Source organism: Stenella coeruleoalba, assembly GCF_951394435.1.
Source record: "Stenella coeruleoalba genome assembly, chromosome: 1".
Classification (NCBI taxonomy): Eukaryota; Metazoa; Chordata; class Mammalia; order Artiodactyla; family Delphinidae; genus Stenella; species Stenella coeruleoalba.
The window spans coordinates 182,455,821-182,475,453 of NC_137169.1; the positions used below are offsets into that span (position 1 = coordinate 182,455,821).

At 35.1% G+C, this 19,633-nt stretch overlaps 1 protein-coding gene across 8 annotated transcripts in view; it reads right to left on the reverse strand.

The window, feature by feature from the left end:
- Positions 1–19,633, reverse strand: part of RABGAP1L (RAB GTPase activating protein 1 like) — a 797,484-nt gene that overhangs the window by 548,251 nt on the left and 229,600 nt on the right. For all 8 annotated transcript variants that reach the window (XM_079939730.1, XM_079939723.1, XM_079939729.1 and 5 more), the window contains one exon: positions 16,100–16,266. In XM_079939730.1, coding sequence (XP_079795856.1) covers positions 16,100–16,266 — 167 coding nt within the window. The remainder of the gene's footprint in view (positions 1–16,099; positions 16,267–19,633) is intronic.

Below are 19,633 nucleotides of genomic sequence, written 5' to 3' on the forward strand. Positions count from 1 at the left end.
AACCAGGAAGAAATAGAAAATATGAACAGACCAATCACAAGTAATGAAATTGAAATTGTGATTAAAAATCTTCCAACAAACAAAAGAACAGGACCAGATGGCTTCACAGGTGAATTCTATCAAACATTTAGCGAAGAGCTAATACCCACCCTTCTCAAACTCTTCCAAGCAATTGCAAAGAAAGGAACACTCCCAAACTCATTCTATGAGGTCACCATTACCCTGATACCAAAACCAGACAAAGATACTACAAAAAAAGAAAATTACAGACCAATATCACTCATGAATATAGATGCAAAAATCCTCCACAAAATACTAGCAAACAGAATCCAACAACACATTAAAAGGATCATATACCATGATCAAGTGGGATTCATCCCAGGGATGCAAGGATTCTTCAATACACGTAAATCAATCAATGTGATACACCATATTAACAAATTGAAGAAGAAAAACCATATGATCATCTCAACAGATGCAGAAAAAGCTCTTGACAAAATTCAACACCGATTTATGATAAAAACTCTCCAGAAAGTAGGCATAGAGGGAACCTACTTCAACATAATAAAGGCCACGTACGACAAACCCACAGCAAACATCATTCTCCATGGTGAAAAATTGAAAGCATTTCCTCTAAGATCAGGAGCAAGACAAGGATGTCCACTCTCGCCACTATTATTCAACATAGTTTTGGAAGTCCTAGCCACAGCAATCAGAGAAGAAAAAGAAATAAAAGGAATAAAAATTGGAAAAGAAGAAGTAAAACTATCACTGTTTGCAGGTGACATGATACTATACATAAAGAATCCTAAAGATGTTACCAGAAAGCTATTAAAGCTAATCAATGAATTTGGTAAAGTTGCAGGATACAAAATTAATGCACAGAAATCTCTTGGATTCCTATACACTAATGATGAAAAATCTAGAAGAGAAATTAAGGAAACACTCCCATTTACCACTGCAACAAAAAGAATAAAATACCTAGGAATAAACCTACCTAGGGAGACAAAAGACCTGTGTGCAGAAAACTATAAGACACTGATGAAAGAAATTAAAGATGATACAAAGAGATGGAGAGATACACCATGTTCTTGGATTGGAAGAATCAATATTGTGAAAATGACTACACTACCCAAAGCAATCTACAGATTCAGTGCAATCCCTATCAAGTTACCAATGGCATTTTTTACAGAACTAGAACAAAAAACCTTAAAATTTGTATGAAGACACAAAAGAGCCTGAACAGTCAAAGCAGTCTTGAGGGGAAAAAAAGGAGTGGCAGGAATCAGACTCCCTGACTTCAGACTATACTACAAAGCTACAGTAATCAAGACAATATGGTACTAGCACAAAAACAGAAATATAGACCAATGGAACAGGATAGAAAGCCCAGAGATAAACCCACGCACCTATGGTCAACTAATCTATGACAAAGGAGGCCAGGATATACAATGGAGAAAAGACAGCCTCTTCAATAAGTGGTGCTGGGAAAACTGGACAGCTACATGTGAAAGAATGAAATTAGAACACTCCCTAACACCATACACAAAAGTAAACTCAAAATGGATTAGAGATTAAATGTAAGACCGGACATTATAAAACTCTTAGAGGAAAACATAGGAAGAACATTCTTTGATGTAAATCACAGCAAGATCATTTTTGATCCACCTCCTAGAGTAATGGAAAGAATAAATGGATTAATCTCCAAAATATATAAACAGCTCATGCAGCTCAATGTTAAAAAAAACAAACCACCCAATCCAAAAATGGGCAGAAGACCTAAATAGACATTTCTTCAAAGAAGACATACAGATGGACAAGAAGCTCATGAAAAGCTGCTCAACATCACTAATTATTAGAGAAATGCAAATCAAGACTACAATGAGGTATCACCTCACACCAGTTAGAATGGGCATCATCAGAAAATCTACAAACAACAAATGCTGGAGAGTGTGTGGAGAAAAGGGAACTCTCTTGCACTGTTGGTGGGAATGTAAATTGATTGATACAGTCACTATGGAGAACAGTATGGAGGTTCTTTAAAAAACTAAAAATAGAACTACCATATGACCCAGCAATCCCACTACTGGGCATATACCCAGAGAAAACCATAATTCAAAAAGACACAGGCACCCCAATGTTCACTGCAGCACTATTTACATTAGCCAGGTGATGGAAGCAACCTAAATGCCCATCGATAGACGAATGGATAAAGAAGATGTGGTACATATATACAATGGAATATTACTCAGCCATAAAATGGAATGAAATTGGGTCATTTGTAGAGACATGGATGGATCTAGAGACTGTCATACAGAGTGAAGTAAGTCAGAAAGAGAAAAACAAATATCATATATTAATGCATATATGTGGAATCTAGAAAAATGGTACAGATGAACCAGTCTGCAGGGCAGAAATAGAGACACAGATGTAGAGAACAAAGGTATGGAAACCAAGGTGGGAAAGTGGCGGGGGTGGAGGGGTGGGGGTGGTGGTGGGATTAATTGGGAGATTGGGATTGACATGTGTAAACTAATATGTATAAAATGGATAACTAATGAGAACCTGCTGTATAAAAATAAATAAATAAAATTCTAAAAATAAAAAAAAAGAATATAGGCATAGATAGAGAAATGATATCTCTAATATCTACCTGTAATGTAATCCATTTAAACTATAAAAATAAAACTACTTTATTCACTGTTTTCAAGAACTACTTTTGAACCATTAATCAAATTTCGGGTGCATTTTCAAATCATTTACCAAATAATAAAATGTAAAACTGTCTACTACATTAAACATAGAAAAAAAAAGAAGAAGAAGACAGCCGTGGAAAGTTAAATGGTTAGGTTTAAACCAACCAAATTTTTATTGCATTTCTGCTATATTTAAGAAACAAAGACCTCAATCCCTAGAGCAACCATTAAAATAATTATATAAAGAAATATAATAAAAGTGAAATACTAACTGTTCAAATAATCCAAAAGATGACAGCAAAGGAGAAATAAAGAAATGTAAAATAAGAAACAAGTAGGAAACAAATAATAAAATAGTAAATTTAAACATATCAATATTTATGTTAAATATAAACTGCCTAAACAATTAAAAAACAAAATTCTCATATTATGTTTAAAAAAAGACAACTATTTTCTGTCTACAAAAAAACCCACTTTAAATGTAGTGACATAGGCAAGCTGAAGGTAAAATGAGCTTAGAAGACATACCACAAAAACACTAATCAAAAGAAAGCTGAAGAGACTATATTAATAAAAGACAAAGCAGACTACCAAGCAAGATCAAAATCACTGCGTATAAAGAAGGACACTGCACCATGTTGAAAGGATCAATTCAACAAGAACACATAAGAATCTTGTAAGTGTATGCACCTAACAACAGGCTTTCAAATATATGAAGCAAAAAATTCAAAGAAATGAAAGGAGAGGGACCAATTCACATTTATAATTGGAGACGTCAACATTCTTCTCACAGTAATGAAAAGAAGTTTACAAAAATTCAGCAATGTTATAGAAGAACTGAACACCATCAACAGCAGGATCTGATATTTATATACCACTCCACCGAATAACAGCAGAGTACACATTCTTTTCAAATGCAAATGGAACATTCACCAAAACAAACCATTTCCTGGATTATAAAACAAACTTTAGAAAATTTTTAAACGTGAAATAATATGTTTAATGACCGTGATACAAGTAAACTGGAAATCAACAACAGAAATACATCTGAAAAATCCCCAAATACTCGGGAATAAAATAACACACTTCTAAGTACTCCATGGATCTAAGCCAAAGAGGAAGGCTCAAATTAGAAAATATTTTGAACTGAACAAAAATGAAAATACAATAAATCAAAATTAGTGGGATACATCTAAACAGTGTACATAGGGAGATTTAGAGCTATAAATGCTTATAAGTATTTCAAGTGAGACATCCAAAAATCAATAACCTAAACTTCCACCTTAAGAAACTAGGAAAAGAAGCACAAAATAATCTAAAACTAGCAGAAGTGAGAAAATAAAGATAACAGCACAAATCAATAAAACCGAGGACAGAAAAAATTAAAAAATCAATGAAACCAAAACGTAGTTCTTTACAAAGACCAATGAATTGATAAACCTCTAGCTGAATTCCCAAAGCAAAAAAGAAAAAAGATACAAATTACCAATACCAGGAACAAAAGAGTGGATATCACTACAGACCCCATGACATCAAATGGATAATAAATAAATACTGCAAATGGCCCTATGCATATTAATTGGACAATTTAGAAAAAATGCACCAAGTTTAAGGTGTACAGCATAATGACCTGATACACTATATCAATATATATTGCAAAATAACTACCACAGTAACATCCTTCAACTCACATAGTTACTCTTGGTAATTTACTGATTATACTTTTTTATTTTTCAATTGAAGTATAGTTGATTTACAATGTTTCAGGTATACAGCAAAGTGATTCAGTTTTATATGCGTGTGTGTGTGTGTGTGTGTGTGTGTGTGTGTGTGTGTGTGTATATTCTTTTCCAGATTTCTTTCCATTATACGTTATTACAAGATATTGAATATAGTTCCCTGTGCTATACAGTAGGTCCTTGTTTTTATCTAATTTATACAGTAGTGTGTATCTGCTAATCCCAAATTCCCAATTTATCCATCCCAACTGATTATACTTTGATTTAAATAGGTTCAAATCAACATGCATCTTCAAAAGGGAATTTTCCTTTAATGCTTTTTAACTCTAATAACTGATAAAAGACTTTGCCTCCAACTGAAAGGAATGTTAAGGCACCTGAAAGCAAAGAAGAGATTTGAGAGGAAGATAAAAAAAAAAAGTTATTTTAACATTAAACCTATATTTAGCCCAGAGCCCATAAAAAGCCTAAATGAGGCCTGTGCTAGGAAAAAGATCTAAGAAAGGGCAGCTACTTCTACTTCCAGCCTGGCTCATGCTCTCCTAGAGAGGAAAGAAGAGGTGGCTCACTTTCCGCTATTAAGGGCCAAGCCACAGGAGCTTCTGAGAGCAGATAAGACTGTGATGACCTTTTGTCATTCCCTAAAACCTACCCTTTTCTTCAGACAAGGCTCCTTCCTCTAAACTATCTCTTGACTGAAAACACAAAACAGGATGATAGGCTTTGGAGAACAGACTTGTCAAGAGAGGAGCTTTTCTTCCCCCTTAACACTTGACCTCCAGTCTTACTTTAGGTCTCTTGGACATTACAACTCTGCCTCTCATTTCTCTATAACTTCCCCTTGTAGGGGAGCAAAATTTGTCACCCCAAAATGTCTCTTTGGCATGCAAATTATTTAGAGATGGAACAAATCAAGGCCAAAAAGACTCAGGAAAAATCTTTGACCTTCCCCCTAACTGCCTAAATTTAGATAGAGGGCTTGTTACTGGAATAGAGCTGCAATAAGAGATGTCTGCAAAGGATATGGGCTAGGTGTGATGGGGGAAACTCAGCAGGGCCTAGAGATCACAGTCCATTCTGTGTCCCATTGTCTCTGCATGGCCCAGCAAACATCTATTTACCAAATATTTTCTTTTCCATCTCCATGTGAACTGCCTTTTTTCCCTCTGAAGTTCCAAAACACTACCCCCAACATCCTCTTTTGTCTTCAACTGAAGATGGTATTGAAGGAAGAGCTTCAGCCATTTTGGAGAATTACTCAGTTTTCCTGGGTCTCTACCATGTATACATGTTACTAAACTTCTGTTTGATTTTCTCCTGTTAATCTATCTCATATCAATGTAATTCTTAGGCCAGCCAGAAGAACCTAAAAGAGTAGAGGAAAATTTCTTCCACCCTAACACCCTTCTCGCCTGTTTCATGAGACTTCTCTTTTCTGAAGGTAAATTTTATTCCTAGCAGATGCAAAAAAAAAAACCCAAAAAACAGGTAAAGTACTTGGAACAGTGCTCAGCACATAGTAAGTGCTATGGAAGTGTTACTTCTGGTACTGTTTTTTGCTGTTAAATGATATAACACTTTGAGGCATGAGATAGTCTAACCTGTGGTACAATACGAAGAATAACTAAGAAGCAAAAGTGGCTTCCACATCCTATTCTAATGCTCTTCTAGAAATCTCTCTGGGCAAATAATTATGTTAATAACAATAAGGATAGCAAGCATTCAATCCTGGCAACAACCCAAGCTCATCCCTTGAAAGGTCTTTTTTCCCAGATCTTCATTTGGTTAAGTCCCCTCTTGTCACTCAGACCTTAGACATTTAAATATCACTTTCTTACAGAGGCCTTCCTTGACCACCCAATATCCACCAAGTCATCATAGCACTCTGTTACTATCTGCTATCTTGCCATTTGTTTGCCTGCCCGTCTGTCCCCTCCATGTATCCTCCATACATACAATGTAAGCTTCATGAAGCAGGGACTTCATCTGCAGCATTTACCACTATATCCCCAACATCTACAATAGTAATCTGTCAGAGCAGGCACTTAATAAATGTTGATTTAATTAATAAGTAAATGAGCAAACAACGCTACATGGTAGGTATTATGTTTACCTCCATTTTACATATAAAGAAGCTGAAGCTCATGGACACAACTACCAAATGACAGAATGGGGAACTAGCCTCATGCCTACTATCAGAATCAAATCATTAATATTTGGGGTTACCCTTTTGTGTCACTTTACAGTCTACAAAGTGATAGCACAGACAGTATCTTACATGCTAAAATATACTGCAGGGGAGCAGAATTTGTCACCCCAAAATATGCCACATTAGCATGAAACCAAGCAGGACCCTGTGGGGCCCTCTAGGGCAGGGGTCTCCAATCCCCGTACTAGTCCACAGCCTGTCAGGAGCCGGGCCGCACAGCAGAAGGTGAGCAATGGGTGAGTGAGCGAAGCTCCCTCTGCCGCTACCCATCGCTCCCCATCGTTTTCATTGCCACCTGAACCATCCCCCCACCCCTACCCCGGTCCGGGGAAAAACTGTCTTCCACAAAACGAGTCCTGGGTGACAAAAAGGTTGGGGACCGCTGCTCCAGGGTACAAATCCTTTCCGTGTTCCCCATTTCTTGTTTGTAGGAAATAAGATTCATTCAGCCTCCCAGATCTTCCCTGAGTACCAAAGGGAAGACTCAAACAGTTACTAATTAGGGAAGCGTGGGAATGCAGAAACAAATGAGGAACAGTCAAGAAACAACAGCACAGCATGGGACAGAGACGTGGTTCCTCCTCAAGGAATATACATAACAACATATCTTTGAGTTCTTCAGCAGGAACTATGGCCCCCCACCCAGGTAGAGCACCAGATTCCTGGAACACCACCCTGTTACCTCACCACCAACCAATCAGAAGAAAGTCTGGACACAGTGGAAGATAATACAGACTCTGATCCCCTCCCCAAATGATTAAATGTGATTAACTTCCCCTTTCTCCATTTAAAAAACTTTCATGGTCAAGCAGAATCTTAGGAGTTGGTTCTTGGACATGAGTCTGCCTTCTCCCCAGGTTGCCGGCCTCCTGAATAAAGCAACCTTTGCTTTCTAAACGAGTATTGGCTTTCGAGCGAGTATTGGCTTTCGAGCTTGGCTTTCGAGCCGGCGGGCAGCCAAACATGAGTTCAGTGACAAGCATAAGGATTACTATTTTGAGCTAAAGATAATCAAAACCTAGCAGATTCAGGAAAGCTCTTTTACCTCTCCCTCACTTGCCTAAATTTACAGAGCAAAGGAAGAGAGCTATTACCAGAGATAGCTTCTTACCTAAGAAACTTACCTGTACAGCAGGGCAACCTTTGTTTTCCAAACATCTCCTCTCGCTTCCTGTGAATGGCCTTCCTCTCCTTTGTATCCATAGATCCCTCCCCTTTCTTTGGCTCAGGATGGTATGTAAGTTTCAATTACCAGCAACCTTTTGTGTTTTCATATCTTTATGGTGCTCCCATATGTACATAATTAAATTTTCCTATTAATCTGTCTTATATTTATTTAAATATTAGACAAGCCAAAGAATCTAAAAGGGAAGAAGGGAAATTTTTTCCACCCCTACAATATTCCCTCTCTGCTGTGATCACAGAAAACGACTCACATATACCCTCAAAGGAACTCCTTTTAACCATAACTTTGTGTCATTCTACTACTATTGTCCCTCCTTTTTCTAAACCCCACAGCATTCTGTACATTATTTTCACCTAGTATTTATCATAGCCCTCCTAGTAAAATGGTAATTTTTATATATTTCCTTATTAATAGGAGGTGACACAAAGTTCCTTTGGGGATAAGGTTGTATTTTAAATATCTTATCTTTGCTGTGCCACTACAATAGATATTATAAATTAACTTTGAATTAACTTGACTACAACAGTCATGGAATTATTTGTGCTAAAAACTTTTTATAATTCACTAATTCAAATGGCATAGAATTTTAGACATGAAAAAAAAATTCAGGAATACTATTAACCCACATACACTATGTATCTACACTGGAATAGGTGAGTCCTTCTCAATCAAATGTAAATTTCACTATGTCTTTTTAGGTCAGATGCTCCAATAACTAAACATAACTTAATTTGTTATTATTATTAGAGTTTAAAAATCTCCATAATAAGCAGCAACACATTTTTTTCAGAAAATTTGTTCATCATGATAATCAGATATGCTAATAGAAATTATTTAAATTATTTAAACCCTACTAATTCTACAACATGTGCTTTGTATCTGAAGAAATGTCAATCTACACTAAAACATGTTGTGCTGGCCTCAAAATGTTCTGGATGTCCTAAACTAATCTAATGTAAACAACATTTCTTAAGAGTATCTTTAAAATGAATATTATATAAGCATTTCTTTTTTCATAACACTGTTTTTTCTCTATAATTGCCTCAAATTGTTCTTTGTAGTTTATCACACATCCCCAAATTAAGCAAGAATTCAAGAACCACCCCCTACATGTTTTCAATGCTGCTGACTCAGCTGACCCCCTTGACAAATGAACTCTATTTTACACTAACTTCATCTAAGCAGCTAAATCTGCTCCTATTTTTCTTGAAACTCTATAGTATTCATAAATGCCTAATTTATAAAATAAAAGATCACTGAGTTCAATGAAGTTAAGTGCTGCATTTTCCAAGCTCCCATCTCCATATGCTTCTACTCTTTTATGCCTAACATAACTGCTGTTATCAATTTTTACTACATTTTGGCACAAGCAAAAAGTAGAAAATACTTTTATGAAGAACAACACAGCTAAAAATGTTGCACACCATTACTGTGAACAAAAGCAGGTACCTCTGTCCATAGAAAATAATTTCATTTCAAAATTTCAAACAAGTAGTATTTTAAGAGTAACACCATAGTCTTAAGTACAAGAATATTATCTGGACCTAAAGTAAGTATATCTGACTATGAAATAAGCAAACTTTCATTATTAAATATCAATTAGGTTGCTACTTCCCCATCATACCCAAGTAGCTCTTCCTTGTCATATTTTTCTCCAGGTGATAAGCCTTTTGTTTTATTTATTAAATCTTCAACACACTAAAAGTCTTTAGATAACGAGGATCATTTATTCCTCACTAATAGGCCACTTGGTAATGTGGCCTTGGTAATGTAGTAACGTGTAATTTCTTAAACTCCACAAATGAAAGACAAGGGAAAGGAAAGCTAATACTTAATGAAAGGATCCCAAGTCACTGTGCTTGCCATCTTGCTTTTCTTAACAACTGCATATTACTTTTTAAATGCATTGCAAAAGAGTTTATGTACATAAGGATTCTCTCCTTTCTGGCTTACAATTTCAAATCTTTAAATACTAATTTTTCACAATAAATCCTTTTCAATCAACTAATAACTCCTCAAGTTTTCAATGAAGGCCTATAATAACTGACCTATTCTCATTTCAGTACCCAGAATGAAATACTGCTTTATTCAATTTTATTTCCTTTGATGTAGTCTCATAGTAAGATACACCCTATAGTACAATACAAAGCAAATCTGAAAGTAAGCAGTAACACCTAAATGTCTTATCGTTCTTTAGGCAAAATACAACCAGAAGAATATAAAATTATTCTATGATTTTAAAAATTATAAAACAAAACAAAAACACTACTACAAAGGTTATAACTTTCCTATCAAAGAATCCTGCCAATAAACATCTTATGATGGGACTCACAGCATTTATTTTCAGTAATAGGAAAAGGAAGAAATAATAATTCATCAAATTACTTCTTAGGCAATTTATTAGTGTAGCAACAGGTGATGTCACTATAGTTTAAAGTTATGAGTATCTTCAATATGAATTAATTTTGGGGTACTTCAAAACTGTCATTTTAAAAATCACTTTGAAATGACAGAATAATAATAAGCACATAAAATTTGAAGGAGCAGAACCTTCCAAAATTCTAATTTTGCTTTCAGCTGTTTTGAAAGTCCTCCCATGAATTAATAAATTTTTTTAAAAAAGAAAATATCAAGTGATGCATAATTTCTTTTTTATTGAGATATAACTGACATATAACATTGTATAATGTTAAAGTAACACGTGTAAAGTATACAACGTGTTGATACATTTATATACTGCAATACGATTACCACTGTAGCATTAGCTATCATGTCACGTCATTATCATTTCTTTTTTGTGGTGAGAACAATTATGATCTAGTCTATTAGCAACTTTAAAATTTATAATACAGTACCGTCATTCCTTGGTATCTATGGAAAGATTGGATTCAGGACTCCTCCATGGACACAAAAATCTATGGATGCTTGTGTCCCTTATATAAAATGACATAGTACAGTTGGCCCTATGTATCTGCAGGTTCTGCATCCACAGATTCAACCAACCAGGAACTGATCCATGGACTGATCCACAGACTGATTAATGGTTGACTGAATCAACCCTTGAGAAACCCGTGGAAAAAGGGCACACTAGACTGCTGACTACAATCACTAAGCTGTGCATTAGACCTCCAGAACTTTTTTATCTACTAGTTGCCAGTTTGTACATACTTTCTTAACTATACTATTTCTGAAGAAAGAAATTAGTTCACTTTCAAAATATCTGCTATGCCATTCCTCTAAATGTTGGCAACAAAAGGTTTTCAGCACTTGACTCCATATTTTGATGGGTATTCATTCAGCCAAATCACTAGCAGAGGGTTTGACTTCCAAACCCAGGAAAAATAGAAGGAGAGATTGAATTTTCTAAAATTCTAACTTTGTATATAAAAGTTGTATATAAAATAAAGTGTACCCTAATACTTTGGATTTGTACCCAGCTTCTCTTTTGTTCCCAGTTGCAGAGGTGAATTATGACATTTTGTCTCCCATTCAAGCCTCAATCAACTGCAGTCTAACTTCCGCCCCACTACTCCTCTGAAATTGTCCAAGTTTTACAGTCTAAGATCTTTGTCTCTTATTTACCAATCAAATCCTTAGCTAACCTTCCTGAAGTACCTGATGCTTAAGGCATTCTCTCCTGCAGGAAACAATTTCCTCCCTCGCCATTCCTGGCCTCGTGCTCTTGTGATCTTACCCCTAGATCTGTGCTTATCCTTCTACATTCACTTGGCTCAATCCTCTTCCTATACCAATCTTCAATGTCTCCCCACTCAACACTTGGCCACCTACTCCTAGTCACAATTCTCAAGCTTTAACCACTTTTAAAATCTTTATTTCCCAAGCTTAGGATACAAATATCCAACTGCTTACTAAACCTAAAAGTTCCACAGAAATGAGAAATTCAGCATATCTGAAACTCCGCTAGCTTTCCTCATGAGTCTCGAAACATTTCTCCTTGAAAGTCTATTTCTGTAACAGGGAAAAGCTAAATGGGACTCCAGGTTCGATCGGTTTCTTTGACTTTAACATTTGCTTTTTGTTGCTTTTGTTATTATAATCATACATAATGGCCTGCCTCAGGGAACCCTGCCCCTCTGCCTGAATGTTAAACTAAAGTGCCTCTGTTCAGTTCAAAGGGAGACAACCTCACCCCACCCACCTGTGGATGTCTCAAGAAAGAAGAAGAAATTAACACATCCCCTCACGGAGGCTGGCCATTCCACAGGGTATTTGCAAAACTTATGGCCTTTTGACTTTACTTACTCATCTCCTCCCCCTCTCTGTGCTATAAAAGAAGCTGGCATCCAAACCCCGATAAGATGGTTTATCAGAGACACTAGCCTGGCATCTTCTCCATCTGCCGGCTTTCTGAATAAAGTCGTATTCCTTGCCTCAATACCTCGTCCCCGATTCACTGCAGCGAGCAGAGAAAGCTTGGACTCCGTAACATCTCAATCAAAAGGATCAACAACCACCCAGTCACCTGAAAGTAATCCTAGACCCCTTGTTTTCCCTCAACCTCACGTCACATCAAACACCAGATCTTGATTCTTACTTCCCTAAGGCCTCTCAAATTCATCTTTTCTACTATCCCCACTGCCACGGCCTTTCTTCACGCCATCATTTCTCATCTTGGCCACAATAGCCTTCTTACTTCATATTTATTTGCCTCCAATAGCAATATATCTTTTTCACTACGGTCAGAGTGACCTTTCCCAATTATAAATACAGTGTCATTCACAGCTTAAAATTCTCCCAACCTGAGGATAAAGGACTAAGCATGGTAATGACCTACCTATTCGGAATAATTACCCACCATGCCCACTGATGCTTCGGCAATATCTAATTTCCTACGTATCATGTTACATCAGAGTTCTATGACCTGACTCAACTCTTCTCTCTGACTAAAATGCCCTCCTCTGCCTTACCACACTCCAAAATCCTGACCTTGCTACCAGAGTTAGTTATTCATTTATTGGTTCATTTATTCTAGGCTTAAGAAACAAAGGATTCTGCCCAAAAAGAATAGAAACTAGATAGAAGACAAACAAGTATTAATTAACATTAATAAAAACAATAATAGCTAACATTTACTGAACATGTACCAGGTGACAATTACTGTCCTAAAGGGCCTTACATGAATTCATATTTATTCATCATGACAACTGTGATACTGTGATATAATAAGAAATATATATTTTGGTATTCATCCTGGCTCCTGAAACAGTGCCATAGCAATAAAGGTGAAAGAAACATCTTTTGTTGTAGTATTTGGTTTTTATCCCATTTCTGAAATAGTTCCAGAGCAATAAAGGTAAAAGGAGCATCTTTTGTTATTCCTAATGAATTTCTTTAAACCACACTTGAATTTTGTTAGAGGTGACTTTTGGAAAGCCCCTGAGGGTATGGGGGGGCCGGTGCGGGGCGGGGGGTGGGGGGGGGGAGATGGATGCTAAAGGAATCAATCACATGATAGAAGGCTGGAACTTTCAGCCCCACTCCCCCAACCTCCAGGGAAGGGAAAGGAGCTGGTACTTGAGTTAATCACTAATAGCCAGTGATTTACTCAATTGTGCCTACAGAATGAAGCATCCATAAAAAACCCTAACTTAGGTGTTCAGAGAACTTCTGGGTTGGCGAACACATGGAGGTACTGAGAGGGTGGCGAGCCTGTAAAGGGCATGGAAACTCCATACACCTTCCCCCATACCTTGCCCTGTGCATCTCTTCTAGCTGGCTGTTGTAGAGCTGTATCCTTTTATAATAAACTGGTAATCTACTAAGTAAACTGTTTTCCTGAGTCTGTGAGTCATTCTAGCAAATTATCAAACCTGAGGAGGAGGTTGTGGGAACCTCCAAGTTATAGCTGGTTGGTCAGAAACACAGGTGACAACCTGGACCTGTAACTGGTGTCTGAAGTAAGGAGGAGGGGCACAGTCTTGTGGAACTGAGCCCTTAACCTGTGGGGTCTGTGCCTACTCCAGGTAGTTAGTGTCATAATTGTATTGTAGGCCATCCAATTGGTGTCCAATTGGAGAATTAATTGCTATAGGAAAAACACTCACCCATCTGGTGTCAGAAATGAAGTGGTATGAATAGTAGTAAAGGAAACAGAGTTTTCTTTTAACAACTCTGAGAAGTTAGAGGGAAAGTTATAACCTTAAAAATTAAAAGATATTAGGAAAAAAAGTTTTTAAAAAATCAGTGATATAATCTTCATATGAAGAAACTAGAAAAACAAGTTAAATCCAAAGCAGAAAAAAAAAAAGGAAATAAAAAAGAAAGCAAAAGGAATCAACAGAAGATAAAACAGGAAAACAATAGGGAAATCAATGAACCCAAAATCTGTTTCTCTGTGGGGGAATAAAATCAGTAAAATTAACAGACCTCTAGCTAGGCTGATAAAACAAAAAACAAGAGAGAATATATAAATTACCAATATCAGAAATAAAAGCAGATCCTACAGATCCTAAAAACATTAAAAATAAAAAGGTAATATTTTAAGCAATAAATTAAATATCCTTGATTAAACTGAAGATTCCTTGAAAGACACAAATCACCAAAAATGACTCAAGAAGAAATAAAAATAATAATAAACAGACTAACACAATATCTACTAAAGAGATTAAATTATACCACTAAAGTTAGAAACCATGTTCTTATCTGATTCTTATTCATTTAAATCAGTCTCACATTTATTGGAGCTGAATATTACAAGTGAATCTAATTTAATCTTTTTATTTCACATGAAATGGCCTCAAACAGTATTTTTAATGTTTTAGTACTAAGAAATTCTTAACTCATGGTACTTACCACTCAGTCACTCAACATCAGTAGTTTTAAAAATATGAAAATAATATTTAATAATAAAAATCCACTCTAATATATATATTCTTGAAATTTATATAAATATATAAATTCCAGTACTCTTGTTTATCTTGCCATATATATATATTATATATATATATAAATATATATATATATATGAAGCTAATATTGGGGGGCAGGACGGGAAGGGAGAAGCTAACTTTTTATCAAGTCTCAAGGAAGAAAAATTCACAGCATAATAATTTATTAACTGTCACTAGAATGATAACAACCACTTTGTATACAGCTCCTTTATTCACTCTTATGCAACTCTGAATAATCCTTTGGCTCAAAATGACAAACGAATTCTTTGACAGTCATGAACAATTAAGCTACAAAAAAAAAGAAAAGAAAAGAAAAGAAAGAAAGAAGGAAGGGAGAAAAATATCTCAGAATAAAACATGAAAATATGCTCAGTACACTAAAATTTTAAATATTGTTCATATTATATTCATCAGAATATGCTACAAAAACTGAAAGAAAAAAACAGTCTACACAGTAATAAAAGCTGTGTCAAACCACAGCTCTAATAATTTTATGCAAGACGAAAACCACAACAATTTCAAAGCATCTAATATATGAAGCCTAACTGAGCAATGACAAGTTTTTTTTAATATGAAAATGGTTAAGTGGCTTCTATATTTGTTCACTGAACTGATGCTTGCTTTTACCACATTACATTTTGCATATTATAGTATACGAAGCAACAAGCATTTTTTAAACTTGGGAGAGAGGGAGCACTAAACAGGATGAAAAGGATTTACATCACTCAGAATATTTTACTCTGATTTCATAAAATGGATACTACTAGAATTCAAATTATTTTTCACTGTTACCTTCTTCCTTCATTACATAACAAAAAGTATATTTTACCTATTAATACTACCTAATTTAAGAACTTCACAGAAACCCTAATTTTGTTCATTTAATATTAAAATAATTTTATAACCTTACTAATAAGTCAAACAACACCTTCACATAATATTATATAGGTAGAAATAACTATATAACAATTAGTCATGTATTACTTCAAAATGTTTTTACTATTATTTATAAAGATATGATGTTTCTGTGCCCTTTCTTTTTGGTTTTATGTAATTGTATATAAAAGGAAGAAAAGCTGTTTTAGATATAGATTCGTTATTTCTATTAAGTATGTTGATACTTTACAGGTACACATTACAGGTTTCTAAAACAAATTTCTACATAATTATTACTAGTTGTTTTTTTTCAACTGACATTACCTACATATGGATTTTTCAAATACTCTGTTAGTTGACTCTAAATATTTGATTATCTGAGGAATTCTATTGCTTTTTATTGTTATTTAAGAAATTATGTTGGCATTAAAGAAAAAATGGTGGAAAAAATGTATTATGTGAGAAGAACAAAAAGGTCTTACCTGTTTCAACCTCATGAAGAAAGTCTCCGTGAAAGTCTTTCTGCTGAAATACCAAAATCGCTCGTTTGCAGGGTACACGCGTACTACTGTCTCCAGGAGAAAGCGGACAGGCTCCACCACCTCCGTGACTACCATATCCACCGCCACGGTCATGTACACTCGTTTATCTGCAGTAGAAATTTTCTGTGTTTTATGCCAGCTTTATTATTACTTATTTAAGAAAACAAAGTTAAAGGATTAAGGTTCTTTTTTTTTTTTTTTTTGCGGTATGTGGGCCTCTCACTGTAGTGGCCTCTCCCGTTGCAGAGCACAGGCTCCGGACGCGCAGGCTCCGCGGCCATGGCTCACGGGTCTAGCCGCTCTGCGGCATGTGGGATCTTCCCAGACCAGGACACGAACCCGTGTCCCCTGCATCGGCAGACGGACTCTCAACCACTGCCCCACCAGGGAAGCCTGGATTAAGGTTCTTTATACTCCTGCTACCTGCTATGTTTAATTTTAAATGTTTTATTGTCACTTAGATTAAATAGGTAACCAAGTTTCCCAAGTATGTTTCTCAACACTCCTGATCCCACCTTAATCAAATGTCCAAATCTCCTCTGACAACTTTAATTTCTCCTTCTCAAAATCAGGCCCTTAATATAAAAAAATAAATAAAATAGAAATTTCAGAATGTCTTTTACACTATCTTTCAAGTTTAAAAAAAAAACCTGGAAAATCACAAAGATCTGCCCTTTCATTTTATAAAAAGAGATACTAGAAATTATTAGGTCTGTTTGATGAGTTGCATGGGAAGGACTGTCAAATCAGAAGAGATGCTCAACCTTCATTATGTTAAATTTGTTTGGGAAAATGTTATTAATATTTCAATGTTGTATGCTTTAAGGGAAGTCCCCAGAGATTTGTCAGTACCCTCATTGTCCATAATACATATTAACCATCAGGAAAATCATTGACCGAAGCTCTAATGTGTAATTTTCATATATATATACTCTATATATAACATATAAAATACACTATATATACTCTCTCTATATATAACATATAGAGTACACATACACATATATACTCTCTCTACATATAGAGAGTATATATACACACTACATATTTATAGTATGTATATATATTTTATATACATAAAATATATATCAGAGTCCTGGCAAGTGCTTTTAGACAACAGTATACTGTTATCAGTCAAAATTTCAGTTACTATTTAAAATGTTTTCTTCACCATAGACTTCCTCTAATTTGAATCTAGACTTTCTAGACCAGTGTCTATTCCTTTTCTTCAGTTTCGCTATGATAGGTTGAAATATGGATTTCATTTTATTCTATTTACCCTGCTTGAAATTCACTGGGATTTTTGAAACTCTGGTTTGTTTATTCCATATCATTTTGTCATTTCTTCATTATTATTATTATTATTATTATTTTTTTGTGGTACGCGGGCCTCTCACTGTTGCGGTCTCTCCCGTTGCGGAGCACAGGCTCCGGACGCGCAGGCTCAGCGGCCATGGCTCACGCGCCCAGCCGCTCCGCGGCATGTGGGATCCTCCTGGACCGGGGCACGAACCCGTGTCCCCTACATCGGCAGGCAGACTCTCAACCACTGCGCCACCAGGGAAATCCCTCTTCATTGTTTTTAAAATATTTTTAAAATTTATATTGTCTACCATTTTCAGTTCTCAGTTAAAGTAAAGTTCAAATAACCAAGCCCACCATTAGAAGAAACCTTCAATACTGTCTTTTTAACCATTATACAACATTTATACTCATCAACTACATTCCTATTAATATCATTAAACTCAACAAAAATGTATTACATTTGTACTAAATACAAGCATTCTATCTGCCAATTCAAGAGGAATTAGGATTCTCTAGACATTGTACTTGACCTAAGGACCTTACAAAGTCTCAGGGGAATGAAGTAGAGGGGTTAGAGAAAATAACAAAACGCAGAATACAATATACAACTTGACGTAGTGAAAAGATCCAAGACATTTCATCTCTCAGGGCTTCAACTTTTGTAGTTTTGATTCATGACTCCTCTGAGTAATTTATAATTTCAAGAACACCATTTAAAAATGTAAGAAATTAGGTCAACATTTTTGTGTGGCATATGAAATGATTTTAAATTTAAAACACATTATCTTTTGCATTAGAATATTATTGCAATATAGTACTATATAGTTTCTTTTCATTGAACAAATTTTAAAATATGTATTTTTTAAAATACATAATTCTTTTTTATTTTTTTACTATTATTATTATTTTTGGGCCACACTGCATGACATGTGGGATCTTAGTTCCCCAACCAGGGATCGAACCTGCAACCCCTGCATTGGAAGGAGGAGCCTTAACCACTGGACCACCAGGGAAGTCCCTGAAATATATTATTTTTAATTGAGGACCAAATAGGTATTAAAATACAAAATGAAACTGAACTATGTGTTACATTAAGAACAGGTAAAAAGTGCTTTTATAAGTTATTATTTGAAATTTCTATATTTTACTTCAAAATTATCAACTGGCTTATTTTTTCCATTTTCACGTTGATTTTCTGAATGATTATAAGGAAGAAGTTTACAGACTGGTATTCACAAGCCTGTATCCAGAAATAACAAACTGTGGTGTAAAAATTATTTATTCCTAATATATGAAAAGCTAAATTTTACATAATCATCATTATTTTTCTCTCTTTTAGCCCTCAGTTTGAAATAGCTTGATGTATGATCAAATGCATGCAATTTATGGAACTGGTAAATACTTTTATTAAGGAAATTCAAAAATAATTATCATTTAATGTTCTTCATTAATATATTATATTTCCATATCAGTATTCACTAATGCTCCCGTCTTTAAGCAAAAGTCTATTGTGGGTATAAAGTAAATAATATAAAACTAAAGATCAAACAAGCTGATCCATTATTTTCTCAATATAAATTATTGGTTGAATCATAGTAAAGCATTTAGTAGAAGATTGTAACTCATGAGATAAAACTAAATTTTAGTTTAAAGGCAGATGGTGGAGGGGAAAAAAAAAACCACATGGGCAATTAACCGATATCTGGATAAAGTAGGAATAAAAATAAATACAATGGGAAAAATGACAAATGAGCCTACTTACCATCTATAAATTCTGTTCAACACTAACATATTAAACAAAATGAAAAGGTAAACAACTTGGAAAAAAGTATTTGCCACAAATGAAATCCTAAATATACATTACTAAGTTCCCGAAGGTCAAAAGACTGGAATGAATAATAGTAAATGGAATGATATAAGTAATCTGTAATATAGAGAAAAAAAGTTAAAATATAGTTATCAGAGATGCAAAAATTCCAGAATTTGCTTCATCATTTCTTTCATATTCTTCCATCATTTCGCCCTTAAATAAAACAACTCTATAATGACATATGAAACACAAAGCCCAAATACTTTCTTAACATAATGTAATAAAATTAAGCCACATATCATCGAGGGGCTTTCTTTTGAATAGTGGAGGTTTTCCCCATAGATGTATAAAGCATGAAA